The sequence below is a fragment of the Hyaena hyaena genome, unplaced genomic scaffold, assembly GCF_003009895.1.
Source record: "Hyaena hyaena isolate Hyena2069 unplaced genomic scaffold, ASM300989v1 scaffold_828, whole genome shotgun sequence".
Classification (NCBI taxonomy): Eukaryota; Metazoa; Chordata; class Mammalia; order Carnivora; family Hyaenidae; genus Hyaena; species Hyaena hyaena.
Window position 1 is genome coordinate 730,447 of NW_024081462.1, and position 23,092 is coordinate 753,538.

Sequence of the window (23,092 nt, forward strand, 5' to 3'; positions counted from 1 at the left end):
TCCTCCAATCCCAGACCACTCTCCTACATTTTCCTTACCCAAGAGGGGACCCCAAGGACTCTATGCCAAGCACCCTATTTTTTTTAAGTTTATTTATTTATTTTGAGAGAGAAACATGGAAGTGGGGGAGGAGAGACGGGGAGGGAGAGAGAGAGAGAGAGAGAGAGAGAGAGAGAGAGAATCCCAAGCAGGCTCCACGCCTCCAGCACACAGCTGGACACAGGGCTCAAACTCTGGAAACCAAGAGCTGGACGCTTAGATGACTGAGCCACCCAGACACCCCCAGGCACCCTCTCTAAATCCTTTGAATGGAAGAATAACTTGTGACAATTCACTTAACTTTTCTTACTGTCCCAGTTTCCACTGCAAAATTGGGTGACATCACTTACCTTACAGGATTGGGGAGGGGATTAAATGAAGCATACCGGCAGCAGGGAGAAGAGCTTATACATTTCACCTGCTTTTATATTATAATACACCAGTTGTAAGTACTCCATTTTTGCTTTGTATTTAAAGTGTTTCCAGTCCAACTATCAAGTCTATCAAGCAATAATTATTGTCCAGCCCACTGCTGGAGATGTACTAGATGGTTGGCAAACCCATGCTGGGGAAAAAAACAAAACAAAACACTTCAGAAATCTTTCGTTCGAAGGCTGGGGGATTCAGTTAGGCGTTAGACGTGTAGACTGGGGAACTGCAGGGAATTTCAGGTATTAAGTTTACTTTAAAATCATGTTCACCTGTATCATAGGTACTTGGAGTAAGAGCGAATGGGACTGCATGGGTCTGAGAAACCATCTAAAATCAATGTTTTACATGCAGGGAAAACCAAGGCACAGGAGGTGAAATTCCTCAGGTCAAATGTTAGCTTCCAACAAGTCTGTGGTGAAAACGTAGATCTCCTTCCTCCTAGGCCAGCACTTCTCCTTATGATGAATAGTGGCCTATATCGTTTAGGATCGTAGATCCCGCTCACCAGCTTCTCACAGAGAAGCAAGATGTGGAGCAGGAAAGGGAGGATCCGTGCTCCAATTGTGCGAGACCTTGTAGTGTAAGAAATAAACAGTAGATCAGCCTACTTCCATTAATTCTATCTGGTAATTCTATTTCCGAATTAAAGACAATTTGTTATTTCCTGTTTATTTCTTTAATCAGAAGATCAGTAAGCATAGTCCAGTTTTATAACACGCATATTTATAAGAATCTTTTAAAGTCTAGTTTGTTTCTTCTACTTCCGGAGAATCAGGTTAGTACTTACACACACACAGTTGAACCTACCTTTTGGCAGAAAAAGTAAAAAGCTATGGCTCAAGCAAACAACAAATTTCATTCAGAAATGTTCCTTACCCAGGTACAGCTAACAGCTTCTGATCATCTCCCTGGATCTAACAAAAGTATTACTGAAAGTGGTAAGGTTAAGGAAAAAGGGAGCTTTTCCTTCATCTTAAAAAAAAAAAAAAGTTTATTTATTTTGAGACAGAGTGAGCGTCTGTGCAAGTTGGGGAGGGAAAGAGAGAGAGGGAGAGAGAGAATCCCAAACAGGCCCGATGTGGGGCTGGAATTCACACTGTGAGATCATGACCTGAGCCCAAATCAGATGCCTAACCGACAGCCACCCAGGTGCCCCCTCCCCTTCATCTTTCAAATTAAAAAAAAAAAAAAAAAAATGAAAGGATAGCGTTTATGAAGTATCCTAGGAAGAAAATGAAACAGCTTACCAAGAGTGGCTTTTAAAAAGTCAAGGGAAAGCTGAAATTCAAATGACTTCTGCAGAAGATGTACATTCCTTTACTTTCAAGGATGGCCTGGATGGCTTTTCTCCTCTTTTACAGGAGAAACATAGCAGCAAAGCAAAAGCTTCCTAGTGTTTAACTTGTCCAGATAAGATTTCACAAAGGAGCCCTCCCTGAGGTCTGTGGAACAGAGATCACAGAACAGCCCTTCTGGTACACAGAGGACTCAGCCCACCTCTACCACACCTAGCTACCTAATCAACTCTCTTCTGTTAACAGCAGTGGAATAAACCTCAAATGACAGAGATGGTATTCTCCATGCTCTAGGGTCTCGTGAAAGTCACCCAAGTGGCTGTTTTGAAAGTTATGCTTCAACCATTTACCAGGGAAATGAAAGCCTAATCAAAGGAGGCCAAATGTCACCACCATCCTACAACCCAAGAGGCAGGGTGAGGTCAAGTGAAAGAATCTCATTATCCAGAACATCTCCAGCTTTGTCAGATAGGTTACCTAGTCACAACAGCACTGAGAGCAGGGTCATCGCCTGACAGATCAGGAAACTGAGGCTCAGAGATGTTAAACTCACACAGCTAGTTGGATCTCTGAGCCAGGATTAACTCATGGCCCATCTGCTCTGAACATATGATGCTTTAGTCCTGCTGCCTTGTAAATCCCGGCTGCAACATCGACTAGCTGTGTCCCGGTCACAGCTGTGACCAGCCACAGGGGAGCAAACAGCCCAAGATCAAACAATTATAATAAAGGATTTTTTTTTCCTATCCATGAAATACACATTTAAGGCCTAAATACATTTGAGATTAATTTCCTAAATGCTCAAACCCAGCCTTCAATGGATATAGGTTTTTAACTTTATTTCATTTGAGGAATACTGGGGCTTAGCCCCTACGGAGGCACGGGGCTGCAGTCTTCCTTTTATTCCCGGACCCAAAACAAAAGCAGATGTGGAAAGGGGGATGGCCAGACCCGAAAGTAAAAGGAATCCTACTCTGAATTCCTGAACTCTTCCCCAGCACTAATAGGTGTTTTTGATTTGATGTGGCACATGTGTCCCTGAATGTCACCTGCAGGTGACATCTTCATTAAGTCCCCATGGGAACCGATGTATGTAGACTTCCAAGAGTCAATTAGGTTTTGCAACTATTAAATTGTTAAAATAACCAATGATATATTAATGGAGACTTAGTACAAAGTAGGAAGAGACGTTGCCCAGTGAGGAAGGGTAGATTTTATAACTAAGCTAGCTTTACTAGAGAAAAATGTTTGCAGCATAATCATAAAATATATTCACAATCATACATGAAAATGATGCCACCCATCTGCTATGAAGGAAATAGGACAACAGGTCCTTGAGGGATTGCTGTTCCCACCAATTCCCACCCCCAGCCCCTATTCCCTTAGGACGCAATGGATTTATGTCTGGTTGTCCCTCTACCCTGGCTACCTGGCACCTCTGGCCTAACCTCTAAACATGAGGTAGGTGAATATGAGACAGAGTCAAACTAATTGATCGTAGGGGAAGTCATCTCACGATTTGGACCTGCCTGCCACGATGTTCTAGAAAAAGAAACACATGTAAGCACATGTGTACACACATACACTTCAGGTTTCTGTTCACATTTATCCTTCCTAAGCTTTTGTTTTATGGCCTTAAAATTGGAAAATAGCATATAGCCTACAAATGGATCCAAAAACATCCTCTTGCAAAGAGAAATGTGCTTAACCAGTGAGAAGCATACCTAGATTTTCCCTTCTAAAAGCCTACTGAGCTTTACAAAAACTTTAGAGCATGAGTTATACTAATCAAGGACTGTAGCTGAAAATAGAAAATTACTACTGCTGGACTGAATGGCCAGTCACTGGTAAATTACAGTTCTATATACATATAAGCCAGTTACTTTTCAGTGGGACCCAAAAGTGCCTAAATGCCTTTTCACGTTTTTACATTAAGAGGAGAGGATTAATGCCTCAAAACTACTAGATTTCAGTAATCTTTCAAATATTTAATGCATACCCTCCAAAGTAAGCTGCAACTTACTTCGAGTAGTTTTAGAAATCCACATTTTAATGCAATATTTAAAAAAAAGAAAGAAAACCTTCATATAGCTTGAAAATACAAAGCCAGCACATTTGACTGTGGACTCAAATAACCCCTGGGAATAAAGGGTCCCAGCTGGTTCTCTACCATCCCCATTCTTGAAGCGAGAGGGCTTCCTCACAGTCTCCTAGGACAAGGACACTTCCTCCTGTGGCTTCTTTGGCAATAAAGGCCTAACATTCTGCCATCCAGCAGCATTAGACAATTAGCTGTTGGACAAAGAAAGACTGCACAAAGACAGGACCGACCCTTTGAAAGAAAAGTAAAAAAGACAGGTTCTCTTTGATCTTTATTTTACCACCTTTCGCTAACAGGTAGTAGGAGAAACAGTAAATACTACTCTAGTAGTGATGTGCCAACAACCAAGAAGTACCAACCTGGACCCTGCCTTGCCTTTTATGACATTTCTCTAAATCCTCACCGTGTGGTGGACACCTTGTGATGCCAGCAGACTCCCATTTTCGCACATCTGCTCGACCAGCAATAAATTTTAAACCCTGAGGGTTCACTACCCTGAATGTAAGGTGTGGACACTAAGCTTTCTTTAAAACTCTTCCCTAAACATTAGGTATCACTAGCTAAGTTGTCAATATTATAAAATGCCACACTGAACTTTAATCCAGTAAGCAGAGGTTAGAATGCCCTTGGGCCTCGGGTTCATTATTCCCATCGATGAGACTTCATGCACGTTGCATGAGCATCTCAATTCCTTGACAAAAGTTAAAATGGGCACACGTCCTCTCCTCTAAGAGTGACACCTTGATGAGGTTGCAAATCCAATATTATAAATTCGAAATGAGGCAAAAGAAGTCAATGCCTGGGTTCAACAGAAGAATCAGACAGATAGCCAGGGCTGTGTTTCTCAAAGTTGCCTAACCCGTCACTGGTCAGTGAACAGTTATGGGTTTAGTTTTCTTCTTTTGAACCACACCATTAGAAAGAGAAGAAAACTGAGAAACTGTGGTTCCGTGTCTTGCTTTAGGAGTGGTAAAAACACGCCAAAGGTGCAAGGTGAGGTGTTCTGGGGGATGGGATCAGAGGGGAGGCAGCAGGTAAATCACAGAATGTTCTTCCACCAAATAGAGGCAAGGGGAGCCAATCAGGCATGTTGACTGATGAAACGGGAGACCCAGACTGGCCAGTGTGGTGGAGGACAGGTCAGAAGGGAGGAGTGAGGTATAAGAAAAACCAGTCCCATAACGACTTTGTCCAGGTGGCAGAAAGCGTCTCATATGGTGACTGTGGAGATAGAAGGCAAAGAGGAAAATGAAAACCCACTCACTGTTTGTTTTTTAAACAGTCATGCTCTAGCAGCGTGGAAGATTCATCTCAGGGGGACGGGCATGAATACTAAGTTCGTGCAAAAGTCCACAAGAGCGTGGACAAGTGGGCGATGGGAAGGAAAGGTGGTTAGTGTTTTTAAAAGATTTAGATGAGAATGAGGGCTTTATATCTGTAGCTAAAACAGAGAGAAAGCTAGAGTTTGGTCCAAAAACATCACAAGCTCAAAATAATGGGCTATAGCTAAAAAGGTTTAGTAGCAATAAATACGAACATCTCCTTTATTAAGTCCAAGTGCACAGGTACAGAACGAAAACCCCACCCAAGCTTCAGCATCTGCAAAGTAGGAGGGCCCTTGGGCAGCAAGCTCACTACACACGATCAGTATGAGGAGGCAGTGGAAGTCCTCACGGGATCACAGCTGGTCCCAGCAAGCGTCCAGCATGCTGAGTAAGGGCAAGAATCTTCTCTATGTTCTGGTCCTCAGATCGCATTGTCTGAATTAGGTATTTCAGGCAGATCATAAATCAGAACACAGAAGAGAGCAACCTAGGACTATAAGATTCTAGGCCATAACAGGAGAATCATCGGAAAGAAGGTACATTTTCTCTGGAGAAAATAAGGCGAGATCTGGAGAAAGAAAATAAATGAATTAAAGCTTAACATGTGGAAGGATTTCTACTGCTGGGGTAGTTCTGGAAGACAGAACTAGGATCTGTTGATTGGAAGTTACCAGAACGAAACAAGTTGTGCCTTCCATCACTGAAGACAGCCATGCAGGAACACTGACTGGGATGAGGGTGCTGAATTAATACTGTGTCCAGGCTGGATTTTCACACTCTAGAGTCTCTTCTGATCTCACAACTGACTCCAAAACCTGATGAAAATGGAAACTCGAGTTATATGCCCAGGGGAAAACACGCTGGCAGAAAGAAAAAGCCTAGACTCAGACGGCCCTTCCCCCTGCAGTCACAGTCCGCCTGTGCTTACTTAACACTTCACATGGTTTCTTTTCTTTTTTTTTTTGGCCGGTGGCTCTACAGTTGTGTTGTTTTACTCATTCCACTGATGCCCCCCAGAGGTTTTCAACTTAACGGCCAAAGAAACATGCAAACAATGGAAGCTTCACTCAGTCTTCTGGTCAGGACAGGACCACACTAATAATTTCTGCACCTGTGGCCTGCAGATTTCCCTCACTCTCGCCTATCAGCAATTTAATGGAAATCTGTGTGAAAAACTCTAGGGAAGATGGGGATAAAAATGAAGAAGATATATTGAGTGTTCCCTCAATGACATGATTCACTGTGGATGGATCACTGTGGCTCTGTAACTTGAGAGAGATCTAAAGGTTTGTGAGTGAAGAGCATTATTAAAGAATAATAAGCCGATTCAGTTTATTACTTTATGGGCATTTAAGGGGAGTGATAGCCCTAAGTCTTTAGACCAGTGAAGTATCAGACTGATCAAGAACAAGATGTTCAACATTCATTTCAGCACTTACTGACGCTTTCCCCTAATTCTGTCTTTTGTGGCTTTGCTACTTTTTCCAATTCTTTCTCCTAAAATGCCCTAAATTAAAACTGACATCAATTTAGAGTTTTTAAGAGGTTTAATATCCTGTTTTTACCTTAAAGGTTAATTTTAAAGTTTCTATTAAGAAGTAATGTAAATGCTTTACCTAATTCTGGGGGAGAAACTCTGATTTTCTTTCTGAGGGTCGATGTGTCCAGTCAGGGTTTTCCAGAGAAACAGAACCAAAAATACTACCTGACTACTCCTGATACTAAATACTGCTACTTTTCTGGAGAAGATATAAGCCACATAAAGAGATCTATTAAAAAAAAAAAAAAGACTTATCTTGAGAAATAATGGCAGCTGCGATTGTGGAGACTGGCAAGTCCAAGATTTGTGAGGCAGGCCAGCAGGCAGGAAACTCAGGCAGGATTTCCACGTTACAGCCCTAAGGCAGAATTCCTTCTCTGGGAAACCTCAGTTTTTGCCCCAAAGGCCTTCAATGGATTAGATTAGGCCCCCTAGATTATCAAGGGTAATCTCCTTAAAGTCAACTGACTGCAAATGTTAATCATATATACAAACTACCTTCACAGCAATATTTAGACTGGCGTTTGACCAAACCAGGCACTGTAGCCTAACTAAATTGACAGATTAAATTAACCGTCATGGTCAGTGACCCCATAGAAATTAAGATACTCCATTCCCACACTGAAATCAACATGCTATAAATGAAAGCATGCAGCTCAAAAGTCAAAGGTCTATGTATCGATGATCACAATTTTCACCAATAGGCTGGACACAATTTACTCAAGTCACTTTTCCAGTATTGCGATGCTCTATTAAGATAATATTCATACAACTGGGGTCAGGAAATCTCAGAGGAGACCTATGAAATCCTCTTACCTTTCACTAACGATCGCTCATTGAGAATCCAAAAGAGGTCAGCTTCAAAGCATTATCAAATAAATCGTTTTTATCATTATAACAACTGGGTTCCCTCAACATTAAATGGTTTGGAAAGTACAGCTATGTTGATTTTAAAAAATCCTTCCCTATCATCATGAAGTAACCCCATTATCTCAATTACAAGAAAACTAATATATATATAAATACGTGCATGGGGTTTGGTGTTGGATAATACATGCTTCTCATGAGAAGGTAAAGTGTATATGAAGGTTTGAGGTACTAAACTTTACATTTATTTGGTTAAAAGGAACCAACTCTGACAAAAGGGAAAATTATATATACAATTCTCTGGCACGGTTCTGAAATCAACCTAGAGAAAGGAAGTGCCTAACAGAAAGGCAAAGTATATAATCATGGTGGGGAAGTTTCAGGTTTGGTCATTTTCATTCAGCTAAGGTCCACACTGAAAAGGATTCACATATCCAGTGTAATTGTCAGCAACCAACCAGAACACTGAAAGCCTTCAGCTAAATTACACAGATAAGAGACAAGTATATTTATGATTAAATGGCAAGGCGAGAAGCTTTTTGAATTTGTAACTGCTAAACAAAAAGATTCCTAATGCATCAGTAATTGATTTTAAAAAAAAAATAGGAAGCATTATTTCCAAGAAATAGATAATACTAGCAATCCAGTACATTTTTTGAGAAATACCATCCCCTTTGAGTCTTGTGTGACGTCAGGTCACTGAGATTTTAGTGGGTACTACACAGAAAGAAATAACATCTCAGAAACACACTTGGGGTGCTACAAACCTACTAAACTCCGCAACCCCTTTCTTTACCTTTCATATCTCTATTCTAAACCTTTGCCTTTAAACTCCTGAGGATTTTAGATAGGCAACTAAGGGAGGATTAAAATGACAAAAGGAACCTTTTGGCAAACTTCCTAAAACACCACACTGTAACACTGTGCCTTTTATCATCAGGCAAAGGGGCCACACTTTCACTGTTAAAGGCACTAAAATCATTGATATATTTAAAAAAAAAAAAAAAAAAAAGTTGTTCCAGAGACATATAAAGTTGTAGAGAACCAATCACAATCATAATAAAATACTCTCCACTCTCTCAATGCAGGAGACTGTATTAGCTGGTTCCTGTTTCCATACTGGCGTGGAGGAGGAGCCCAGCCCTGAAACCCTTAATGCAAGGAGTACCCATGCCCTTTACAGCCCAGAGCCAGGCTTTATCCAACTCACTGGGAAAAGACCTGGTTCTTGCTGTCTACAAACAAAAGGACGGAAGTTTATAGAACCAAAAGCTGTTTGTTTTCAAAATAATTGGAATACTGCAAGTTGTTCCACGAACAGGTTTCCAAATAGGTATGCCTCTACTGGATACCTTATGCACTGTAAAGCAAAAAAGGCATCTTTGTGCACCTCCCAACTGGTCCAGAATGGCTCACCAGTGTCTGGGCTCCCTGTCACTGGATTTAGCAAAATATTCTTCCATCCCACATCCTGTACTCCTCGCTTCCAAAACCTCCTTGAAGACTTCCACTCCATCATGAGTACTTTAGGTACAGCTGGACCACAAAGGATTAAATCTAAGATGCCAAGTTAGCGTTCTTCCCTATGAGGGTCACTGGGTTACACGACCATGAAGGTTTTCTATTCAAAGGCATTTGCCCTTTCATAGGTCTTCCAGACTAAAAATAGCTGGACCCCCATTTCTCTATTTTAATGTGTTTTACTGTGGAGCCATTTCTTCTACTTCGATTTTAGTTCCTGATACTCTACCTGGAACTTAATGCAATGTCACTTTACAAAGCATATAGATATACCTTTTTTCTAAGAATTTTTTAAATGTTTTCATTTATTTTTGAGAGACAGAGACAGAGCACAAGTGGGTAAAGGGCAGAGAACAAGGGAGACACAGAATCCAAAGCAGGCTCCAGGCTCTGCGCTGTTCGTACAGAGCCCGACAAGGGGCTCGAACTCACAAACCGTAAGATCTTGACCTGAGCCCAAGTTGGACACTTAACTGACTGAGCCACCCAGGCGCCCCTGGATATACTTTTTTGTATAAACAAGGACATCCTTACAGGGATGGTAGGAGGTAGGAAGTCACAGTTGCAAAAGAAAGTTCTGGTATATTTTAATGATGCGTATTTCTTATTTTTAATAATTTTATTTTTACTGGGGTGCCTGGGTGGCTCAATCAGTTAAGCATCCGACTTCGGCTCAGGTCATGATCTCACAATACGTGGGCTCCAGCCCCACATCCAGCTCAAAGCCTGGAGCCTGCTTCACATTCTGTATCTCCCTTTCTCTGTCCCTTCCCTCTTGTGTGCACTTGCTCTCTCTCAAAAATAAACATTTAAATATTATAAAAATGTTTTTACTGAAAAATGGTATAAATGATTTATATTTATATATTTATATTTAATATAAATATATAATATATATTATTTAATGTATTTAATATATAAATAAACCTTAATATTTTAAGAGTGGTTTAAAGCATGTTGGCTTAATCAATTACCACAGTGTCTACTGTATCGTATATCAAATTTAAAGGCATTACTCAGAACATCTAAACCTAGGACCCATCTGAGGAAGTGACATTTAAAGATGTAGTAAGTCAAATTTTTAAAAAGATAAAAACTGAAATTACAAGTTGAACAGGATATTTTCTTAGGGAGAAAGGCCTGTCTCATATACGCTGGTCCCTACATCCTGTATCGGCACTGTACACAAGCCTCTGCAACTTAACCTCTGCAAGTCTTTTCTGAAATTTAACACATAAGAAATTTAATAAGAAAAACCATTTAGGGGTACCTGGGTGGCTCAGTTAAGTGTCTGACTCTTGATTTCGACTTAGGTCATAATCTTAGGGTCATGAGATAAACTGCCCCCACCCCCCACCCCCCGCCCACCACATCGGGCTCTGAGCTGAGCATGCAGCCTGCTTAAGATTCTTTCTCTCTCCCTCTCTGTCCTGTGAGCAAGCTCTCTCTTGCTCTCAAAGAAAGCTTATCTTATTTCTATTTCAACATACGTTACTTTTTGAAATAAAAAAAATGTTAAAGTATAGCTGATATATACGATATTGTAATGTGATCTACATACGTCATGAAATGCTCACCATGACAACTGTAGTTTCCGTACAAAGTTATTATTAAGTACATTCTCTATGCTGTACTTTTCGTCTACATGATTTTATTTTGTAACTGGAAGTCTGGGCCTCTTAATCCTCTTCACCTATTTCACCCATCCCCTGTGCAAGTACTTTGCTTGAAGAAACCCAAACTATTTACTTCTCATGAAAGCCTTATGGAAGGCTAGTTGCATATGCTTCCTAGATTTTCCTTGTAGAGAAACATAGTTAATGAAGTGACAGTGATTTGTTTCAAGTCAGAAAGTCCATCTTTGTGGAAAGTGTCCATAAAGGCAACAAATCCATCTTTATGATTTAAAGTGCAAGAATTCTGTGGCAAGTGTTTTAGGAAAGAAGCTAAAATTTAGAACTGTGATGCAGTAAGAAGAAACACTTTTGAATACCACAGAAATGAAAAACAATAAAGAGAGGCTGGCATGGGTTTTAACTCAACCACAGCTTAATCTTAGCATCTCACTGGTCTGTGTGCAGTGACTTTCTACCGCAACTTTTTTGTGCAACATTCTGACAGGTGAAAAGCACCATCCAAGGTGCCTGGATGATGCTTATGATATCTGAGCCGTGCTGATGGCCATGTGACCACACAGCTGCAGTTAGGTCTGACTCAGCATTACATTCGCATTCTCTCATTGAGACTTCTTAACTCTAAACAAAAATTTGCTTAAGGGAAGAATTTAGCATGCCAGGGTAACTCCATATTTTCACGGTGATGCAATACTAATCCTTAACAACCATGATCACAATAATTACAACACTCATGCTGTGTCAGGCACTGTTATAAGCACTTTACATGTATCAACTCATTTAATCCTCGCCATAGCCCTATGAAGGCATTACCAGTGTCCCGGTTTTAAAAAGAAGAAATTAAGGAAGAGCATGGTCAAATGACTTGCTCCAAATCCTTCAAGCAGTGACAGAGCTGAGAATGGTACCCAGACGGCTGGGCCCAAGTCTTAGCACAAAATCATAGTTTAACATTATCGCTAAACTGGGTAGTCAGCTTTGGGTGCAAGATCACATGGCTTCACACAAGCTTAGCTTCAGTATAATCTTGAAGGGGCAAAGGGGAAATCAAAGATACTCTTTTCCTTAGAGATCAGTCTTATACAGTATCCCCCACTGCCCTTTCCATTGTGGTCTCCGTTTTTATATACGGTATCCCCCACTGCCCTTTTCATTGTGGTCTCCGTTTTTATAGCTATGCAGACGCCAACTGCAAGGAGAAAAAGAAAAAAAAGGAAAAGAAAATCAGTTCTGTCAAAGGAAAGCCATCACTGAAAAAGCTCTAAATCCCAGCTGATAGCACCATAAAACCTGAAACACACACACAAATTCCGCTCAGACGTGCCTCTGGAGGCTCTGATCCGTAGAGCCCGAGTCGGTAATTTGACATGATGTTCAAAACAGTAAGTGTGGGGGTGCTGGGGTGGCTGAGCCAGTTAAGCGTTCAACTTTGGCTCAGGTCCCAATCTCGTGGTTCGTGAGTTCGAGCCCCGTATTGGGCTCTGTGCTGACAGCTCAGAACCTGGAGCCTGCTTCCGATTCTGTGTCTTCCTCTCTCTTTGTCCCTCCCTTGTTCGCACTCTCTCAAAAATAAAATAAAAACATTAAAAAAAAAAGTAAGTATGAGTACTATTGTTAAGAAAAAGTACAAGAATAGAGGAGAGGTTATCAGACTCAGCCTTATGTCGAGTAACAGCTGACGAGGAGAATGAAGAGAGGTGAAGAAAGATTAGCCCAAAAGGTATTAGCATAGGTTGTGCCGTAGGATGGAAGCCAAGAACATTAAGGAGAAGGGCATTCTTGTATCAAGTATTTACAGGCAGACAGAAGAAACAAGAGTGGTTTCCAGAGCCAAGGAGGTGATGATCAGATTTTCACTATGCAAATGTCTGAGAAAAGTATATAATTTCCTATTAAAAAAAAAAAAACTTTATCTACCTGAAATTGACCTTTCTTGTTTTGAGGGGAAGGAGGAAGGTGGCAGAAGTGGGAAAGAAAAAAATAAAGTTCATTACCTAACTAACCTTCCATCTAACTGCACACATTCATACGTAAAAATGCATAAATACATACATGAGTGTGCACATTATTTTACTATTCAAGTGTACTACTCACGCTCACATCTATATTTCCTTCACAAAATTACCGGAGCAAAATAAGAGATGAGTGAAATAAATTCACTAGATTGAGGGCAAGGGCTGTTATGATTTCCAGGTGGTTTCCATAAGCAAGGTATACTTGGACATCCAAATGAAATCTCCTATGGTCAAATCAAAGAGCATTAAGTAGGAAATAGATCTAAACTAGTCCTCAGCCTTGAATGCAATCACTGGGGGGAGGTTTAGAACGTATTGCCACCTGGCTCCCACCCCTAGAGAGTCTCAGATAACTGCCTAAGGTGTGGCAGGACATAGGGAGATTTAAGTGGTCCCTGGGTGATTTTAACTCACTGTCAAGACTGAGAACTAAAGATGCTGCAGCACAGGGGCCCAATAATCAATTCAGTAACATAACTTTATGCCCAAAGCACAGGCTGTACTTAAGTGAACTGACCAGCACTGCGGATAAGGGGCCATCATACTAATTTAGAGCATCAACGCTGGATAGGAAAAGAGTCAGTTGGAACGCAGGAAGCAGGGAACTAGGTTCTGTCGGGTGTGTTAGGTCAGGGCTTCTGAGAACCAAAAGCCTGGATTAAAACCTTGACAAGCTGCCACGCATTTTTGCTACAGCCTGCTGTTATGCAAGTTACTGACACCCAAGCAGACCTACCGTTGGAAAGTGGGGAGACTAAAAGAAGAGGTCTTTTCTGGAGTTTCACCTTGGAATTTAAACTTATTCTAGAATATAGCTATTTTCTACTGTCACCAGAGTATCAGGGATACAAGGTTTATATCTGGAAGGTTATCCCATAGTAAAGGATGGGTCCTTTTACCAGAAAGCCAACTCCAAAAAAGCTTACATAGCATTAAAAAAAAAAAAAGTCACAGAAGAAATTTTAAGATACCAAATCTCAATACTCTACTATTTAAATATACCTAATTTTACTAACAATGCCTGCAAAGTCCAGTTCACATATACCAAATGCATCTTTCAGCTTCCTTTCTGCTCAGTTTTACATTCCTACGTCTATCTGCAATGTTTGGTCTGGTGTGTCAGTTCTCCTTGGCATTCCCCACAATTCTTTTTTTCATGGCTACTTGTGTAGGGGCTTCAAGGACAAGGAACTGCCAGATGCAGTGCATTCTTGCCATCAAAATATATATTAATCTTCAAATCAAAATTTAAAGCAGCACCCAGGAGAATATTAATAGATTATTTCTTAACTGGCTATTTCTCCGAGATACTAGGAAGACCAGTATTTAATGAACAGAGAAAAACCACCCGACTCCATTTAAATGTGTAAACTATAATTCAGAGCACTGTGAAAACAGATATTAAAGAGGCAAAAGGCCAACAGCAGGGATGGATCTAGAGAGTATTATAAGCAAGCTAAGCAAAATAAGTCAGAGCAAGACACATGTCATCTGATTTCACTCATATGTGAAATTTAAGGAACAAATGAACAAAGAAAAAAAAAGACAAACCAAAAAACAGACTTAACTATAGACAACTGGTAGTTACCAGAGGGGATGGGAGTGCGGAGATGGGTGAAATAAGTGATGGGGATTAAAAAATTACACTTATCTTGATGATCACTGAGTAACACACAGAAGTACTTTTTTTTTTAATGTTTATTTATTTTCGAGACAGAGAGAGAGTGTGAGCGGGGGAGGGGCAGAGAGAGAGGGAGACACAGAACCTGAAACAGGCTCCAGGCTCCAAACTGTCAGCACAGAGCCTGATGCAGGGCCCAAACCCACGAACCGTGAGATGGTGACCTGAGCCGAAGTCGGATGCTTAACGGACTGAGCCGCCCAGGTGCCCCCACACAGAACTACTGAATCGCTATTCTGTACACCTGAAACTAATATAACAGTATTTATCTATACTGGATTAAAAAAAAGAGGCAAAAGACACTGACCCACTAAGCAGCTAGACCAACTTTAAAGCTGGATTTTAAATAAAGAATAAGCCTAAACACCATATGTGTTTAGCATATAGAACCTTAGATCATGCTCAGTGATTAAAGTTCCAATGATGGATTATCAAGATCTTTAATAAAACACTGGTAACTGAGAGCTGATACCTAAGTAGTGAATTTGACAATATAAATTCTGCCAACAAGGAATAACCAAGACCATAATATGAGGTATAGAATCAATATTTCTAGCTTTGTTACTGAAACAACATTCTTTCCAAATTCTAGAAAGCCATTTCTCAAAGGACTGGAAGACGGACAGGAAGGGGAAAGAACGTGGATCGGCATGGGACCTACTGTGTAATGCTGTTTATAATCAACTCCAGAATGCAGACTCCACAGGACATCATTACCACGCAAGAATAAAGACAGTAATGTTAAAGCCAAATAAAAACTCCACGTTACACCCAGGCTCTGGGAGCAACACTACCTCCGCAGGTATCTAATTCCAGTGAGCGTCATTTGGCATCCAGAAGGGCACTATTTTACTTTAAGGCAATGATACTGCTTTATTCAAAGAACTTTGTGCAATGGCTGAAAATTAAAGACAAAACTTAACAATATCAAGTGCTGGTAAGGATGCTGAGCAACTAGAACTCAGACATTGCTTGTACGAAGGCAAACTCACAGGGCCACTCTGGAAAATGGTTTGGCAGCTTCTTATAAGCCTACAGTCTCATATGGGTTGACAAGCCCACTCTGAGGTCTCTCCCTTAGATAACTGAGAAAAGCCTGTGTGTAAACATTACAGCGGCATTATTTATAATCCCCAAAACCTGGAAATAACCCAGTGTTCCTCTTTGGGTGGGTAGATTAACAACCTGTGGTAGCTCCTTACAACAGCAAACTACTCGTCAATAACTAACTATTGATACATACAACAATCTCAAATGCATTAGGCTAAGTGAAAAATATCAGACTCAAAAGGTTACATGGTATATGATTCCACCTTGATGACCTTCTGTAAAAGGCAAAACTAGATACATGGTGAACAGACCTGGGGCTGCCAGGGGTTGAGGGTAGAGGAAGGCCTGACTTAAAGGGACAATGCAAGGGAATTCTCTAGGATGAGAGAACTCTTCTAGACCAGGATTCCAGTGGTGGTTACATGACTATACATTCGCCTAATGTATTGTACACCCAAAATATCAGTAAATTTTTGTATGCAAAATTAATTTTTAAAAAGAGAGAAAAAGCCCTCTGACTTTTCAAGGATTTGTCCCTTTTTCCTTTCACCATCAAATTTGATGGAGAGCCTCCAAAATCAGTTCCATCTGCCCGTCTATTAATCACATAGAATCTGGTTCATCCTCTACTGTTGCACCAACATGTGAAATTCCTCTCCTAGGGGGTCAGTGACTACCCAGTAACCACAGTAATGGCTTTTCTTTCATTCTTTGAATCCTTGACCTCCTTGTCCTTCTCCCTTGGCAGGTGTGCTTTGCTCGATTATGCTCTTCCGATCTTTTTGGCTTCCCTGCCTGTCTACTTTGTTGGCTCTTCCCCCTCTTACACTTTGAATGTTTCCCCACCCCTTTGCAGGTTCTCTTTCCAGGCTCCCCTTCCTCTCTCGGCATCAATCAATACTCCCTTATGGAATGAGTCCCAGAGTTCCCGCCTCTAGTTTTGTCCTTCATCTCATACTGCCTGTTGCCCATTAGACATTTCTACCTACAGGTTTCTCTTATACCATGTTCCAAACAGGAATTGTTTTATTTCTCCCACCAAAACCAGGTCCTCCTCACGGATATTTTCATGCCAACCTTAAGCCAATGGGCCACACTCAATGCCACCTTTTTACCTGCATCCTTGGACACATGCCTCTGTAGAATCTTGAATTGTTCCCTTCCCATTTCCAACAGCCTGCCTCGATTTCTGTAGGAACCTCAGAGCTTGTCTGTATGTCGTTGAACTCTTCCTTATTAAATCCATCCTCTAGTCTACATGCCTACTTCCAGAAGGGAAACAGCTGGGTAGATGTCCAGATTTCACTAATCTTCAAAGGTTTGGCTGATCTGTCTGGCTCTATGAACATTCCCCATATGCTCTCACCACCCCATGTTACATTCTCAAAGCAGTGAAAGTCAACTGAAGAGGAATTTCGTAGATGAACGAACTACGCATTCATTAAAGGCACAGCTGCTCTTCTGTTGGACTTTGCAATCAAGCTTGCAAATTCATGAGTAAAGAATTAAGCATGCTTTAATCAAGATCTGTTATTCTCAAGAATCATCAACGGTTCGCCACTGTCCACAGAATAACATACCAGTCTCTTAGCTTGACCTTTAAGTACTCCACAATCTGACCTCCATGGACCATCATTCCTAACTGATCTCCTAGGATTCTTTCATCTTGAGACTCCATGAGTCAATATGACCAAAATTTTGCTCTTGTCCACATTTGTAGTTTTTCCTCTCTCCCTTCCCATCCAACTTTATATATCATTTACCCACTTTTTAAAATGTTTATGTCCTCCCTGATGACCACAGCCAGAAGCAGTTCTTCCTTCACTGATGTCCTCATGACCTGCAATTATTTATGAGTTGTTTCGCTTGCTAAGTCCAAGGAATGTCTTTGTCAACCTTCTACCCACCATAATGATATATGCAACATATATATTTTTTGCTCAATTTATTCTAAGTCTCAATATTTTCAATTTTTAAATCAATGAGACTTGAATTTTAAAAAATTATCCCTTTCAAATGATAATTTTTCATGCACCAGAAAGCAAAGTTGTTAGAAAAAAAATTTTTTTAGAGAACACGCCAATATATGTCAGTGTTTCACACTCCTGCCTAAATAATGATATAAAAAAATTCATGTTCCTGAGGAGAGCTGCCTGGTCTAATAGTTCCTTCCTTAGCAAGATGTAAAGTAAGAGCTAGTCACAATAAAATGGGGAAAAAAGTTATCTAGCCACTTGAATGAAGCATCATGAACTTTAGCACTTGAATTTCAGAAGGGACAAGTTTAATACCAAATTGGTTGTCTGAGCCCCTAACTTACAATGCTCATTTGCAGCTATCTGTAGACCCTTTGAGCCAAGTGAAACCATAAAGATCACTTTAATACAGTGAAGATTTTGATGAAGGTCCCAAATAAAGCCCGTATTCTTTCACCAGATAGCCTGCTGGGGAGAGAAAAGCCCAATTCCAGGTTCTAATTCATTTCCCCCATGAGTATCAACAGAATTTACAGATTACAGGTATTAATTTATTTCCCGCACATGGAAGTGTTTTCCCATGAATTAGTCAGATGCAGCTTCAAATTTGATCTTAATTCAGTAGGCTTTTTAAAAAGAAGTTATCACATTGGGAAAGGAGTTGTGCAAGTTCACTGTTCACAGCTCTCGAGCATAAAAACACTGAACACTGAGAGCTTGGACAGAGGCAGTTTTGTGAACATCATCTAAGGGACTGGTCAAAATAACAGCCTGAAAAAGGACTTGATGTCCTCTAGTGGTGAAATCCAAAACTTGCTTCCATGTCCATTATTTTTTCAGTTCTTGAGAACTGAAAAATATTCAAAAATTTGAGTATTGAAAACGATGTTGAACAAACTGTTCATCCTCAGTAAAAATGAAGTTTTACCACAAGAAATGTGACTTGACTACTTTTAAGTACAAGATAAATATATGCTGAGAAAAATACGGTTTTCAAATGTTGGCTTACTATAGTACCTTTCAATATCCTTAAATGTTTCATTTTATAGGTGGTATACCACCAGTTTTCAACCCATCTTTGATTCACACATATATACCTACATACTTATGAATACATTACAGGTCTTATTTTTATAATCACCTGAAATTCTAACCTAAATTGTCCTAAGACCAAGTAGGTATCTTGCTATGTATGTAAGGTAAGTCAGACTGAGAAAGACAAATACCATATAATGTCACTCATCCGTGGAATCTAAAAAACAGAACAAATGAATAAACAAAAAGTAGAATCAGACCTATGAATACAGAGAACTGGTGTTTGCCATAGGGGAAGGGAGCATAGACAAAATGGGTGAAGGGGAGGGGACACATAGGCTTCCAGTCATGGAATGAAAAAATCACAGAGATAAAAGACACAGCATAGGAAATATAAGCAATGATATTTGTAATAGTGTTGTACAGTGACAGATGGCAGCTACACTGAGGAGTATAACATAACGTATAGAGATGATGAATCACACCTGAAACTAATGTAAAACACAATGTGTGTCAACCATACTGCAAAAAAACCAACTGTCTTAAAATCACACCAAATTTTTTGCACAGATATACAAAAACTAAGACATTTAAGAATGTACTTTACCTCATAATAACCCAATCTGAATGAATGAATACCTAAAATGAATCCCTCAACAAACATTCCCGCTTCAAGTGGCAAATTTCACCTCTTGATGGTAATAAAAGACAGAAGTCCCCACCTCCTCACCAGCCACCTCTCTGTAAAGCTGTGATTGCTAAAAATAATAATAATAATAATAATAATGACTTGCAGCACTTAGACGTGTACGATGCGAAATATGTTCATAAAAATAAAACACTACATTGGAGTCCTATATTCTGCTGCAAGTAACACATTTTCAATATATGGAAAACTTAAGTTGTTAAAATTCAAGCAATCCTTACTTGTTCACTCAAAACACTGCTACCTAGATTTTAAAAACATGTATTTTCACCTTTCTTCTGTCTTTGGCATCTGCTCAAATAGACACTTCTGAACACCAAAAACATTAATTTAGGGCTAGAAAAATAGGAAAAAGATGTGGGCCAGAAATAAGTTTTATTTAAATCGTTAGTACAATTATTCAGAAGACCATATATAAAATGTGTCCCTTGGAAACTGACATTTCTAAGCAAAGGTGTGAAAGAATGTTTTTCTATGAAGGAGCTGGCAGTTATGTTCTCCCTTCATAAAAGATAATATTTTGCTGATAGTCTCATGATTTGTATATTAACTGTTAGAAACATGACCAGTTCACTCCTTAAGCTGCTCAGGCACTGAAATGCTAGTTTACATGTAGTTCACTCATATCAGAAAAAGTTGATCATGTGCAGATTCTAGAAAATGGGTTTTTGTTTTGTTTTGTTTTTTGACTATAAGCTGGCATGCATGAACTTTCTGGAACATGTTTTTTTTCAAAAGCTGTTACTTTGTGGGGATTAAGCACGAAACCATTTATATTATAACGAGGACGCTGCCCTTCCGCTGCCCTCTGTTAGGGAGGGGCCCAGCCCAGGGCATGCAGCCCATCAAGTTTGATAAGGCAATTACAAAGACACCTCCTCTTAGCCACCCCTTCCCCGGCCCAAATCAAAATAAGGATCCACCGATCTTTCAAACATATGAAGACAAAATAAACCACCCGACAGGAAGCAGCATGATTTTAAAGTAAACAGGTTTCAAGCCACCTTGTCAGATTTAACCTCAGGTATTTGGCTGAAGGGATTAAGTCATTACACTTTAGGTGCCCAAACTCTTCCCAGCAGAGCAGATACACTTCCAAAGACTGGTACAGGTTTTCTGGAACTTTCCCATTAAAACAGCATACCATGTAAATCAAAAGGTCTTTTTTTATGCTTTAAAGGTCTTTTCGGAGGAACACTAGGTTCTCATATTTAGGGAAACAATTGTTTCCGATTATATGTGTACGGAAAACGCATTGCAATTAGGACGCCTGCAATTTTCTTTTTAAAGTAAGAAACTGCCTCATCGCCTGCATCTCAAGTGTCCGAAGGTACTGGAAACAGTGTACCGGCCAAGAACAGAAGAGACTAGGAGAGATTTGCAAGACAGTTTCTCAAGAAAAAGCTGCCAAGAAGGGAAACACCGTCTTCTTACAAAATGGGGCTGGAGGAAGAAACGAGCGGCTTGTCCTGGAGATGTGACCCCCTGTCCTCGAGTGTTAATGTAAACGTCGGGGGGGAGGGGTGCGGTGTGACCACCTGATCCGACTTTCCTTCTACCTTGGGTTCGTGCACGGACTAAATAAAAACATGAACTCTGGGGGCCCTTTCATGTCAACAAATCTACGAGTCCGACTCTCCGGCACACGCAGGCCCCACCTCCCTGCATGGGGCCCGCGACCTCGGTCCGCCGGGGAGCGGGTCCTAACTGCGGACACCCGGGCGGGGGCGGCCGCCGCTCCAGCGCCGTCACTCCGCTGCGCCAGCGGCGCCTGCGACCCCGGCAGCCGGGGCGACCGGGGAAGGCGGGAGGGCTGCCAGAAACGGATAATCCTGTCGGCCGCACCTGGCAGAGGATTTTCCGGCTGGTTGTTTAGTTTGGGGGATACGATTTCCCCATTCAACTGAATTAGAGCCGAGTCGGCAGGTGCGAAGGGAGCGGCCAGCGTTTCTGCAGTTCCTCCTCCCGCCCGCGCTCGCTGGCGAGTGTCCACCTGTTGTGGGAAAGTCGCGCCGGGGCGTAAGGGGGGCGACCGGAACCGCGGCCGGCCGCGCTGGGGGCCCCCGGGCCCGGCGGCCGACGCGCGGCGGAGGGCGGAGGGCAGGCGCGTTCCGAGCCCGGGTGCGCGGCGCGCAGGACCGGCCGCTCCGGGCCGCGGCCGGGCGGGGGAGGGGACCGCCGGCGCCCGGCGCGAGCCCACCCGTGCCGCTGGCCGTCCCCTGCCCGCGGGACCCCCGCCGGCCCCCGCCGTGCAGTCACCTGTTTCGCTCCGCACAGCGCCGTCGCCGCCCCGCTGGCTGTCGCCAACAGCTCCTAGCTCCGCCATGGTGCTCCGATGACGCGCCGGGAGAGCCGCTCCGCCCTCTTCCTCGGCCTCGCTCCCGCCGGCCCCCCGCCTCCCGGGCCCGCGGCCCAGACAGGTGAGCGCTGTCTGGGGAGGGCGGAGGGAGGAGGGACCCGGAGCCGGCCGGCCGGGAGCGGCTTGGGTCAGGCGCGCGGGCGCGCCCCCTGGCGGACAGGTGCGGCGTGGCAGCCGCTCCGACTGGCACTGCTGGGTGTCCGCAGCGAGAGCGGCCGGCCACCTGGCCCCGAGCTTCTGCCGGCCGCTGAGGCCGCTGCCGGCTCCCGCGGCTCCTCGAGGTCTGGAGGTGGGGCGACGACACTAAGTGTCGCATGCGACTGGGACGGTCTGAGGATCAGCCCAGGTGAGGCGAGGGCATCTGGACGCTCTGTTCCCCTCTGAACTCTGCAACTCAGTTTTGACTTCGCCAGGGCTTTAGTTCATGGTGACAAGACTGCAATGCCACGTGGAAAGCCGAAGTACACGGGGCGGATTCCACTCCAGTTCTGGTTTCTCTGTGCTTTTTACGACGCCATTATCTTTTCACCAGGCTTTTGTATCTGATGAGCCCCAGGGCACACAAGTTAGAGATACTTGTGCCCAGTGATGTAGCTTCTTGTTCTTGGTTTCCGAGTAATAACTGCCGCGCGACTTCTGGTTTTCTCAGGAAGACCAGGGGAAAAAGCAATAGGCAACAACATTAAAAAAAGAAAGAAAAAAAGAAGGAAAGAAAGAAAGAAGAAACATTATTAGCTGAGGAGAAAATTCCTGCACCATGAGGCAAATAAAGGATAAGTAACAAAATGCTTGGAGAGGGGAAAAACGTAGCTTGCATAAATGGAAACATAAGGAACAAAATTGAGCAGCGACCAGTTCCGCCTGGGTGCACAGAAATGCATTCCCACAGCCTCTGTTGGCTGAACATAACCAGCAAGTTCCCAACAATTTAGAACCCTTTCAAGGACTTCAGCCAAAGCTATCGGAGGCCGAGAGTGCCTGGGAACAGTGTTGGAGTTCTTAATGCGATGACAGTTCTCACCATCCTTGGGTAAAAACCCCACCACTCAGCTCAGGAGTAGCCTGTTTTTATTGGTTTACTGTTCACTGGCTGACTTGGCAGGTGGTTTGTTTTGTTTTATTTTATTTTATTTTATTTTATTTTATTTTATTTTATTTATTTTTCAATTAGAGAGAGACAGTGTTGAGCAGGGGAGGGTCAGAGAGAGAGGGAGACATAGAATCTGAAACAGGCTCCAGGCTCTGAGCTGTCAGCACAGAGCCCGACCCAGGGCTGGAACCCACAAACTGTGAGATCATGACCTGAGCTGAAGTCCGACGCTTAAGGGACTGACCCACCCAGGCGCCCCGGCAGGGGTTTTGTGTAAGGGACGCTGATGCTGTGGTTTGGCATAGTGATCCATTACTATGGATTTTCCCTTAGTGCCATTTCTACAGTGTGTTAGGCAGACTGAGCATTTAGCTATGTGATCTTCCTAAATCAGGTTCACATCACTCTTAATCAGATGTCTGTCTA

At 42.2% G+C, this 23,092-nt stretch overlaps 1 protein-coding gene across 1 annotated transcript in view; it reads right to left on the reverse strand.

Annotated features, from left to right (window-relative positions):
- The window catches only part of MAP7 (microtubule associated protein 7), a 170,201-nt gene extending 148,649 nt beyond the window's left edge, over window positions 1-21,552 (reverse strand). The window contains exon 1 of the mRNA XM_039219701.1: window positions 21,477-21,552. Within this exon, the coding sequence (XP_039075632.1) occupies window positions 21,477-21,543 (67 nt within the window). The 5' untranslated portion in view covers window positions 21,544-21,552. The remainder of the gene's footprint in view (window positions 1-21,476) is intronic.
- Window positions 21,553-23,092: the final 1,540 nt, after the last annotated feature.